This window comes from Poromitra crassiceps, assembly GCF_964638095.1.
Source record: "Poromitra crassiceps genome assembly, chromosome: 19".
In the NCBI taxonomy this organism is placed as follows: Eukaryota; Metazoa; Chordata; class Actinopteri; order Beryciformes; family Melamphaidae; genus Poromitra; species Poromitra crassiceps.
Genome location: NC_139646.1, coordinates 7252459 through 7264958, shown reverse-complemented (window position 1 = coordinate 7264958; position 12500 = coordinate 7252459). Strand labels below are relative to the sequence as shown.

General features: G+C 45.0%; 1 protein-coding gene across 1 annotated transcript in view; it reads left to right on the top strand.

The window, feature by feature from the left end:
- The window catches only part of LOC310793861 (protein sidekick-1-like), a gene marked incomplete at both ends in the record, with an annotated part of 384133 nt that overhangs the window by 277934 nt on the left and 93699 nt on the right, over window positions 1–12500 (top strand). The window contains one exon of the mRNA XM_083655753.1: window positions 8128–8268. Within this exon, the coding sequence (XP_083511879.1) occupies window positions 8128–8268 (141 nt within the window). The remainder of the gene's footprint in view (window positions 1–8127; window positions 8269–12500) is intronic.

Sequence of the window (12500 nt, the reverse complement as noted above, 5' to 3'; positions counted from 1 at the left end):
ACCCTCATTCACACCATACGCCAATCCCACGCTGAAGCTATGCAGCGCTATCGTTTCATTTCGGCGTCCTTCGCCACGCCATGCTGAAGCCACGCTGAAGCCACGCTGCAGCGATAGTTTCGGCTTCTGTTCTATTTTCCAAGCGTGCAGCGTGCTGCACCCGAGCTGCCAGCCATGAAGTCAATGCAAGTTGTGAGCGGGAGGGAGGGCAGCTCCGAGCAAAGCGCTGAGGAAAAGAGAGTGTTTCCAGTGTGAGCGTTTTAGCGTGGCACTCAGCTTCTGTTAAGTGCTGCTTCTGAATAGTGCCTGGTGTGAACCAATAAGGGTTATGGCAACCGTCGCCATGGGAATCAGATGTCCTTAGAGTTGGGCGTCCGCTAAGGCTGTATGAATGTACGTGATCAAAGTGGAAAAAGCACTACCTCCAAATGCAGAAACTCCCTTCAAGTGCCCAATTATACCATCTGGAGTCTAACACACTATACACTTACTCATGCATGACCCACACTCATGCACACCATTATCATCTTTAAAGAGGCCGCATTAACAGAGGAAAGACAGATTCTGCGTTCATGCCTTGAACTCTGGGCGTCAGAACTTTGAAGCATCTGTCTCTACTCTCTCTGCCTTAACTCTTACTCTACTTCCTACTTCCTTCTGACTGAATAGTAAGAACTTGAATACATCAGACAATCACTGGATGCGTCTCTCTCTCTCCCTCCCTCTCTCTCTCTCCCTTTCTCTGCCCCTCTCTCTCTCCAGACCAAGACCAAAGCAAATCAAGTCCTATTCATTACACACACACACAAAAGAAAAATAATTAAAGAGGTTTTCACAATGGCACATGAGTTTGACACATTTGGGGCATTTTCACCAATAACGTGCATCAGACGGGATTCACATTGATGATGATTGTTTTACACAAACGTGCCGCGGTTTGTCAGAATAATAATACTGTGACCCCAGACCAGCGATGCCGGGGGACTTGGGAATGATTAAACTCAGGTTTGGACTCAAGCAAATGTACCAAGTGTGAGAACGACCTACTGTGAATGTATTTCAAAATGCCAAAAATAGTGTCAAAATAGACATGAGACCAAGTCAGGTCCAACATGTAGCAGTGAACTGCAGCCCAGGTGCCTAATGTACTTTAACATTCCCTTCCAAACGCACCGTTGTTGCCATTGGTAATGATGCAGCATCTGGCATCTGCTACAATTAGAGGTCGAGCCATTATGATTTAATGAAGACCAAATACAGATTTTAAAAATAAATGAATGAATGAACAAACTTTTATCACCATCATTAGGCTTTATCTACCTGCAGACCTTCAGCCACACCTACCTGGCAGCCACATCTACCCTGGAGTCTGGACCCCACTTACCGTACTTAACAATAATACACTGAATATATTTTAAATAAATGTAACAAAATGGATTGAAGAAAAAAAGAAGGAAGAACTACAGCACCTCATAATATTACAATCTGCATGTTTTAAGCTTTATCACTGTTCACCAAATGTATTTGAATGAACCCACAACATAACAGGTCAGTGTTTATTTGTGCTGAATAGACCAGCAGCCTTGGTGCCACCTTGGTCTTATGACAATTAATAAGGCAGGTTAAAGGACAAGGGCACTTAAGTCAGAGGAAAATGATCTTTTACACAAAAGTCAGATACATTCATGATTACAAAGCAATGGTTGATTAAAGTTAACTTCTCTAGCCATAGCTTAGATGTTGAAAAACAACTAATACAAATAAAATAAAATAAATAATAAACATCACTGCAATGTGGGCTAAAGACTGGGAATATCTAGTATTACAAATTTTTGCCATAATCGTCAATAGTTTCAGTTAGATTATTTTGTTTGGATTCTTAAATGCATCACCACCACGTGAAGTCGTCAAAATGCACCCAAAAGCACACCAGTGCTAAGACAGCCTAGCAGAACCAATCAAAGATGATGGGATTTCAAGCAAGACGGCCCAACTGACGTTCCTGTCATTTTAGGCGAGAGAGGGCAGCCACCGTTATATTACTAGGTAGATTATTCCAATAAGCATTTCCATGTCTACTCTTAGTGGGGTACAGTTGTGAATGTATGAACACAAACGAACCAAGGAACAAATGCAACAATTGTATCAATTAAGTACCTGAATCGGAACAAAGCAAATGACCTACAGGTGTGAATACACCCTTAAACTTGTTCAAAACTTCTCTCTATCTCAGCAACACACTCTTGCGAGATTTAGCGACAGGAACTCATGTTAGCAGGAAGCGATTAGCTAAAGCTAAAGCTGAAGTTCGTTAATGTAGTAGCTAAATCTGTCGCTAGAAATTTTTTTTTTTATGGAATATCTTAGTTTCAACTGTATTGAGCTAACAACGGGCAGCTTTGTGTTTATATGTGTGGTTTGTGTTGAGTTTGGGAACTCACAATCTCTATTTCAAGTTAGCTTGCTAGGCCAGCGCTAACGCCGCGTCACCAGGCACAGTCCTCTCACAACACTTCAGGGGAGAGGTGACTGACCACGTGACCATTTGGGAGACTTGCTTCTACCACTTGTTAGAATTGGCGGAACCTGCAGTGACCCATCTAGATAGTAATAGAAGATCTATGAACCAATCCAGAGTCTTTAGGGTGGCCCTTCATGGTGACATGCAAAAAGTTTTGTGCGTGTAAACAGATAAAACAGAATCAAATAATGTAATGTTGCTCTGGACATCCATTTTTTCAGTGTTTTAAAAAGCTCTCTCCGTGTTACAAAGTGATTCTCTGTATCTCCAGTTTGTTTCCCTACGGAGGAGAATGGGGGGGGGGGGGGAGAGCATCATTTCCGGCACTGTGACAAAGGAGCGAACGATTGTTAGCGGTCGTTCTCGCCGCCGTTCTAGCCACTGTCTTGCATTTAGAAATCCGCAGACAATTGGGAGGCAGAGATCTCCAATTGTCTGCCATCGCAAGACTACCTCCAGTCAAAACATGACAGCTTGGTGACACAGAAAGTGCACCAAGTAAACATTTAGAGAGACAGCTTCTGCAAGCAGAATGAGAGAACGCTGTTGTCTCTTTTCAACAGCACAGAGCATCAGCAGCTGTCATTGGCAGCACTCACGGCCATCGATTGCTGATTGTTTGTGAAAGCTCTCAGCAGCCCTGATTAATTATACATGATTAATCAGGGCTGCTGCTAAATTGGTTGACCTTTGACATGGGGTATCAATGTCACAACACACACACACACACACACACACACACCAACAACAACAACACACAGGCATAAAATACAGTACTGTATGTTTAGACAGGAACAGGCCTATTGGGCTCTATCGTTGCATCGGCCTATAAACTGCGCCCAGCGCCTGGCGCAGCGCAGCTTGGTGGGCGTGGACCAGCCCACTCGATATTTTAGTGTCGGCGCTACAGGCGGCCTTAAGCATTATAACCACGCCTTTTAAGCGTAAAATTATGCACAATCTGGTCATTGGAGAAGTGCAGTAAACGAATCACAAGCTTCCCTTTTAAGCTCCAATTCCACGGAGCGATCCAGTCCGGTCAGAAAAGCTCCCCCCCTCCCTTTCATCCCCGTCTGTCTGTCTCCATATATAGGCTATTATTCCATATTATTATGCTTCTCAAACCAATCTAACTGCAGTTTAAATACTGCAAGCATGTAAATACGCTACACTATAGCAAGATCAAAGTGAAAAGAATGTTCTAAACGCATTGGCTAGAAAAATATAGTATATATAGTGGTTGTAGTGGCGTGTGGTGTAGTGGTTGTGTGTGGTTCTGTGGTTGTAGTGGTTGTGTGTGGTGTAGTGGTTGTGTGTGGTGTAGTCGTTGTGTGTGTGTGGTGCAGTGGTTGTGTTAACCAAATATGTTCTGTCTTTTACAGAATTTTTCAAACAGTGACAGCTGTCTGTCATTTTAACACAGGGAATAATAGATTATTACAGAATTTCACAACCCTGTCCGTCAAAATGACAGACAAAGAGAAAGTCTAACTAATGCAACCTGTGCGGTGTACATTGCCTTCTGTTCCAGAGCTGTGCTGAACCCGTGGCCCCGGCCGTTCCGCTTGTGTCGCATCTGGTGGATATTGGGCTATATTTTCTACTCTATAACTTTGAGTGCTCCACTACTTTACAGCCCTGCAATAGATTTGGTCCGAAAATGCTTTAAGTGTTTAATTTGAATACAACCATTGATTTTGGACCATTACCGGCAGAATATTTGAGTTTTAAGAGCAAATGTTTAATAGCTTGCTGTGTTTTGCACATGGAATACTCCTGGAATGTATCTCTTAATGAATTGATGGGCCTATGTAGAATGTTTTCCCTCACACAGTTCCTTCGGTGTGTCACCCTTCTTCAATTGTTCTTCTTTTAGCCGGGGGCAAAACAGCACAACATTTTAAGTAGACACGACTGAAATTGTCAAACAAGAAGAAAACAAACTCGTCTATTCAGCTGGTTCCACCCATTCGTGTCAAATCAGGTTTCTCTCTTTTTATCTCGGTTGCGCTCTGTTTATTTCTCTCCATTTCCTACTCCCTCTGTGTCTGAATTTTAGTCTCCTATTTGAGTAGAGGCAGACCTAACGTCCCAATAACACGATTAGATATAAGAGTCAGCAGCGTCTACGTGGATTTAGGAAGAGCCAGTGGGCTTTAAGCTATGGAGAATGACACGGATATAAACTTTTACTAAGTTTCGGCAGTGACTCACTCACTCACACGCATGCTCGCTCGCTCACTCACTCTCTCCATGTCTCTGTCTCTGGTATAGTGCATGTATGGGTGTTTGTATGTTTGTGAGCAGACACAGGGGAGTGAGGGGTTGGTAGTTTGAAGCCGCTGTATAAAGTTTTCACTGGTAAACGGTTGGACGGGCATTGAGGCAATTCACTGGGTGTTTCTGCTACAGTGTGTGTGTGTGTGTATATATATATATATATATATATATATATATATGCCAATAATGTGTTGGTTTTATTTGCAGGCAAACGGTGAATGACTGCATCCGCTCAGCACTGTGTGTATTAGTGTGCATCATCAGTTACAGTCAAAAGTAGTGGCATAGTTGAGGATTATATACTGTACTGTATGTGATACCCCCCCCCCCCCCAGGATGGCAAAGCCATGTCCCGTCCTACTCTGCCTCTGATTGGCCTATACCCTGTCCCTGATAATAAACCTATCCTGATGTTTTACCCTAACCAATCGCCCTAACCCTCATGCCTAAACCCAACCAATCATCACTCCTCATGCCTAAACCCAACCCAATCAGAGGCAGAGTAGGGCAGGACATGCGCATCCTGTATACTAGTGTCCTCTAGTAAGAGAGTGGCATCAGCGGAGGACCAAAATGCAAGAATCATTAGCCAATGAACAGCCAGGAATGGGTCTCGCGCTACTTTTGCATGCTAAAATAAAGCCGATAATGTACAATTTGATTCATTTCAAGGGATGAAAAACCCTTTCAAAGTACAACACTGTCTATTTTGATGCAACTCGACAGTGCTGCTTTTTTTACTGAAGAGTTCCACTTTCTACTTCCTGGAAAAAAACTGGTCCATTGGAGTGAATGGAGATGTCGGAACTCTTCTATTATACGGCTCTGCTGTATACCCCATTTCCAAACTCCAAACCCCATTAGACTGTGTGTGTGTGTGCGTGTGCATGTGCGTGTGCCTGTGTGTGTGTGTGTGTGTGTGTGTGTGTGTGTGTGTGTGTGTGTGTGTACATGTGTGTCTGCAGCACCTGGTGCTGTCTGACAGTGCCTAACCTAATGGAAGTAAAGCACAGCTGTAAAACCACTGGCCTGTGCTCATATATCCGCCCGCGCAACTCTCTAGCTAACAGCCTTCACACACCAATCTACACACAGGTGCACACACACACACACACACACACACACACACACACACACACACACACATAGGCACATACACACTTTAGAGGCACATGCATACAGATACAGACGCGCACACACACACACACACACGCACACACACACACACACACACTCATACCAATACAGACACACAAATACACAGAGCGGCACCATGGCTAATGTTTCAATAGCTTACAGAGAATCATTCAGGAAGAGATGGACGACAGAGGGAGGGAAGGAAGGGGGGATGGAGGGAGGGAGAGAAAGAAGGTGAAATAAATCTGTAAACATAATCCATGGAGGGGAGAAAAGGCCATCGGATGTAGCAGTCTGTCTTAAGCTGAGAGAAGTGTGTGTGTGTGTGTGTGTGTGTGTGTGTGTGTGCATGAGTGTGTGTGCGCGCACGCCCATATGGCCGTGATTATGTTCGCTGAGCTGCTTACAGTAAAGCCAGAGGCTGACCAGCTCAGCCTGTGTGCTTTACCGACCATGAGAGGCTAGGAGCTTTAATCAGCAGTGTGGGAGGGGGGGGGGGAGAAGAAGATGAGGTGAGAACAAGATAGAAGGATGACAAATTGAGGTTAAGATGCATGATGTCTGAAAGGTGAACGCTTGCAGATGGAGGAGGGGAGGAATGAAGGGATGAGGGTGTGGACAGAGAGAGGAGAGGGGGAGAGAGGGAGGGATCATACGTCTCACTGGAAATGAAACGAGGAGCCTCATCCTCTACTAATAGTGATTTAACTATCTATTGCTGTCACACTCTATAGCCAGTCTGCTGGGGAGGGAGGGATTGGGGCGGGGCAGGGGGCGAAATGGAGACCGGCCAGGAAATGACTGCTGGAGTATTAAAAGGAACATAAGGACAAATTAGGGAAGGAAGCTGAAGTGAAAAGTCAGAGGAATTAAAAAAAACGTAAAAGATTGATTTAACATAATTTAAGTAACAGCAACATTTGAGATGAAAAAAAAAAAAGTTGTCCTACTCTCTAATACGCTACTGTGATTCAATTTATCCTCAGTCCATGGACACTTTTACGTTTGCTACATTTGTTGCTGTGAACACTCAGTGTGTCAGGTACAGGTAGGTCTCTCCCAGGAGTCTTCTGCCACAGTGGAAGTGATGCATTTAACCTTTCTGGCAGCAGTAACAGCAAATTTCTTTTGGAATAAATTAACAATATAGAGAGAGATGAAGACATTTGTATTCAATTAAATTGCAAGATATAGAGAGAGAGATATAGAGACAATAAGGAATGAGACGGATGAGTCCAGAATCCAATGAGAATACAGGAGTGCTGCTTAAACTATGGCTTGATACCCAAAATGAGCCTAGTGCGTCCCAGGTGACGAACATAATGTCTTTCTAAAGAGGCAGACTCCTACACTACCTAGGCTCAAGATCCCTGTGCTGGGACAGAGACAAGATCCCTGTGCTGGGACCCAGACAAGATCCCTGTACTGGGACAGAGACAAGATCCCTGTGCTGGGACAGAGACAAGATCCCTGTACTGGGACAGAGACAAGATCCCTGTACTGGGACACAGACAAGATCTCTGTGCTGGGACAGAGAGATCCCTGTGCTGGGACAGAGACAAGATCCCTGTGCTGGGACAGAGAGATCCCTGTGCTGGGACAGAGACAAGATCCCTGTGCTGGGACAGAGACAAGATCCCTGTGCTGGGACAGAGACAAGATCCCTGTACTGTGACAGAGACAAGATCCCTGTACTGTGACAGAGACAAGATCCCTGTGCTGTGACGGAGACAAGATCCCTGTGCTGGGACAGACACAAGATCCCTGTGCTGGGACAGACACAAGATCCCTGTGCTGGGACAGACACAAGATCCCTGTACTGGGACAGACACAAGATCCCTGTACTGGGACAGAGACAAGATCCCTGTACTGGGACAGACACAAGATCCCTGTGCTGGGACAGACACAAGATCCCTGTACTGGGACAGAGACAAGATCCCTGTACTGGGACAGACACAAGATCCCTGTACTGGGACAGAGAATTGCTTTGAGATTCCATACAGGCAAGGCTACTTGTCTAATACTACTACTATGACTGAATACTGTTACTCCCACTGAAATACTACTAATAGACTAATCAAGGTGTGTGCTTGTGTTTGTGTGTGTGTGTGTGTGTGTGTGTGTGTGTGTGTGTGTGTGTGTGTGTGTGTGTGTGTGTGTGTGTGTGTGTGTGCGCGTGTGTGTGTCAGGTTGATGCTGAGGGAGGAGGCACCCAGTGCTCCTCCTAAGAACATTGTGGCCAGTGGTCGGACCAACCAGTCTATCATGGTCCAGTGGCAGCCTCCACCAGAACTCCAGCTCAACGGAGTCCTCCGAGGATATGTGCTCAGGTACAACACACACACACATGCACACGCACACGCACACGCACACACGCACACGCACACACACACACACACACACACACACACACACACACACACACACACACACACACACACACACACACACACACACAGACACACATATTTCATGAACATTAAAAACTTTCGACATGGTGCAGGTTAAAAAAATATATAAATTTATATTTTGGGCTCATGATTAGTACGAAAGTACCCCAAGAAACAAAACCCTACATTTTTTACAGGCTCCCAGGGCAGAAATATGGAGAAAAAGGAGGCATTCTAAATGGGCGTTAACACCTGTGACATCACGTGTTGCTGGGCATTCTGCTGGGGCTGACACAGGGATGCAAAGTCATGGATAGTGAAAAAGGTGACAGATACCAGGGCAGACATAAAACCACTCAGAACTCCTATTTTGGGAAGGGGACTAGTTTGCATCCATGTGAGATCACAGGGGTACAGTTCCGGGTCTAGATGCAGTTATGTGTGATAAAAAAAAGAGTCCCCCCCCCCCCCCCCCCCCCAAATCCCATGAATCGGATCGTGAGGCCAGTGAAGATGCACAGCCTTAATATACATGGTGTGGAGGGTACGTGGATTGGATTGAAAGAAGTCAGTCTCCCGAGTCAAGCAGTTCACCACATCTTAAACTGAATTTAAGTCCACCTAAGCTGCTTGACAAAACTGGTGCTGGGAGCGAAATATGATTATTTTGCTTACAGAGCTGACAAATATGGAGACAGCCATCTGAAATATCAAACCCCTGCGCATATTTTTTTTTTTTTATCAAAGCTGTCCAAGTTCAGTGTGGTGGCACATAACTTTACACATACATAACATAACTTTGAGGTTTGTGGTATTAGTAGTATTACATTTTTAGATATTATACTTAGCACTGGTAAGAACGTCAAAATTATAAGATGGTATAGGGGGATAACCATGAAAACTGTGGTTATCTCCCTCCCCCTCGCCCTCCCTATCACAAGTTTTACCATCCATCCGGGACACTCCCTCCCACTTTCTCTCTCTCTCTCTCTCTCTCTCTCTCTCTTCTCTCTCTCTCTCTCTCTCTCTCTCTCTCTCTCTCTCTCTCTCTCTCTCTCTCTCTTCCTTTTGTCCTTGGTCTGCTGTCCTTCCCTTCAATGTCTACCTAAAGTGTGATACACTAAGTGTGTGTAATCACTGGCATCAGCTGCCTTACAGTTTCCATATTACCATGGTGGAAGTATAATGACTTTATCCTTGTTATCTCACTCAATGTATTATTCTGTCTAACTCCTTCTCCTGCGCTCTCTGTCTCTCTCTCTCTCTCTCTCTCTCTCTCTGTCTCTCTCTCTCTCTCTCTCTCTCTCTCTCACACACACACACCTCCACTGTATCATTTTGGCATTACAGGACAGAGCCTCCTCTCTTCGCCTGCACCCCCCCCCCCCCCCCCTTGATTCCCCCTCTCCCTCCCTCCATGGTATCAGCTGGCAGGTCCTCACTCTCTTTCTCCTATCTTCTCCACTCCACTTTGTTCCCTCGTTCACTCCCTCGTCCTCCCCTGTCTCTTCTCCTCTTCTCCCCCAGTGAGAATGTCAGTGTGTCGGGTTGAGAGAGAGAGAGGAGGGAGGGTTATCTCCTCTCCACTACAGAGACACAACCATTCCCCTGTCAGCCTCAGGCTCCCCCTGTGTGTGTGTGTGCGTGCGTGTGTGTGTATGTGTGTGTGTGTGTGTGTGTGTGTGAGGGAGAGAGAGAGAGAGAGAGAGAGCACGCTGACTCAGCTGTTTAGCCAGCAGAATACCCAGCTCCTGCTCGTGAATAGTCCCCATATTAAAACGCTGACATGTGGATTATTATTCCATTCACCTCCATCAGATATGTACAATACCTAAGTGGTATTACACCTCCCAGTCAAGTCAGGCCATATCTCCTTTTAAGTGGACATTTATATCACATGTACTGGAGCCAAGGCCTTGAATTGTACAGTATGTCGCATCTGATCTCTCCCAGGGTTTGAGCCCAAAGCCTTCAAGCGATACTTTTATTTGTCTATTTTTATTTCACCTTTATTTAACCGGGCTGGTCTCATCGGGATACAAAGACCTCTTTTTCAAGGGAAGCCTGGCCAAGATAGCAGTAGCATAAAAAGAGATAAACAGACGTACACCAACAAGGCACAAACCTGCAATAAAACAAAGAAAACAGTTACAACATTCATTAGAAAAAACATGGGCAAGTACGAAAGAAACATGTCTCTCGTTTTTCATTTTTGAACGTAGAATTAGTTCCTGCAGTTTTTGGTTTGCTCTGAAGCAAGTTCCAGGCTGTAGGCGCAGAATACATAGAAGCCTGTTTGCCAAGATCAGTGCGGACTTTAGGGACAGTTAGCTGGTAGTCATTTGTAAACAGTAATTACTGTAGGTTAAAGAAGGAATAACCATAAAGGTACATTGGAAGTACCGTAATCCTAGGATGGATTTATAGATCATGTAAATGTAAATTGGGTAACTGGGTAAATCTGTGCAGCCAGAGAGCACCACTCAACCCTGGTATATAGGGTGCAGTGGTGAGTGAGGGCTTTACAGCCTGTAATAAACCTCAGAGCAGCATGATACACAGTGTCCAGTGAGTGCAGACAATGGACGGGCATGCATAGATCACCACCACAGTCAAGCACAGGGAGGAAGGTGGCTGCAACATATTTCTTTCTTGCAGTGAACAAAAAGCACGACCTGTTTCGAAAGAAGAAAGCCAGCTTAAGCTTCAACTTTCTCACGAGCCGTTCAATGCGGAGTCTGAAAGATAAACGATTGTCAATTAAAATGCCAAAATGCTTATAGTGTGACACTAAATCAATCTGGCTGCCATGCAAGCATAAAATATTGAGAGGAGGATCTGTGGTCTTCCTGCCGTTTGAAAAACAACATCAATTTAGTTTTGGCAACATTTAGGACAAGCTTCAGTTCGATTAGTTGAGACTCCACAAGATTAAAAGCAGTGTGCAAATAGCCACGGGCTTGAATAACAGTGGATCCACGGCAGTAGATGACAGTGTCGTCAGCATACAAATGAAACTTTGTATTGGGAACATTTCGGCTCTACTCAGCCACATACATGGTAAACAAAATTGGGCCCAGGGCCGCGCTCTGGGGTAGACCAGGTGATACATTTAATATGCAGAATGAGCTGCCTTCAAAATGAAAACATTGAGACCTGTCAGACAGGTAATTTACACACCAGCCAACAGCCTGCTCAGACAACCCAATATTAAGCAACCCTTTTAAAATGAGATGGCCCACTGTATTATAGGCCTGGGACAAGTTGCACAAAGCTCCTTAACACGTTCACTGCCAATGACGAGTTGATACGTCAAAAAAAATCCAACGGTTGACTGCCAATGACGAGTTGATACGTGACGGTGGGACGTGGATCAACGCCCCCCACGTCTCCTATAAAAATATTGGAGCCACCGAACGTGTACAACCCATTCCACCGACCCACTAAGTGGCGACAGTGCTCTCCAGACTAGAAAAAGCCGAGCCAAAACTGCAGGGGAACGCGCGAGGAAACCATTATCATACTGTAAAATGGATTGGCGAAAACGCTTTCGCTTTCGCGCATTATCGCGCTGGGAGCTGGCGGTGGGGGATTGCAAATTTGCATAATAGATTATGCGTGCAACACACTTTGAAACACCGGCAGAAAGCCCACAATCGCACGCAGCTTCATTGCAGCTGAGCTCACAACCGAAACGACTCATGCAGACTCACCCAAAGAGCAGCCGCCAGCAGCCAGGCAGCACAGACAGGCAGAGCCTCGCTTGTGACAAACGCTGCAAAGCCACCAGAGACACACCCACGGAGGGAGGAGTTTGAAGGAGAGGGGGGTTTCCTGCTGCTATGGAGGAAATTACTGTTCAAAACTATTGTTTAGATGTCTGACGTCTTACGCCAAAAATAAATGGTTAAAGTGACTGTTCTATCGAATTTCACAAAAAGCCATTTATCTCAGAATAAATTTTCAGACGCTGAAACCATGCTGTATTCTACTGCTAATGCCTACATAACTACTAACTCTACAAACTAACTCTTTTAGACAGAAAAAGCACACATTCTATTAGTTCTTTTGAGATCATTTGTGTTCACAAAATCTTAGCAGAAAAGAATCCTCGGCTCTTGAAAGATGAGCCAGAATCCTCAAAAAAAAACCTTGGCAGAACCTACCTACAG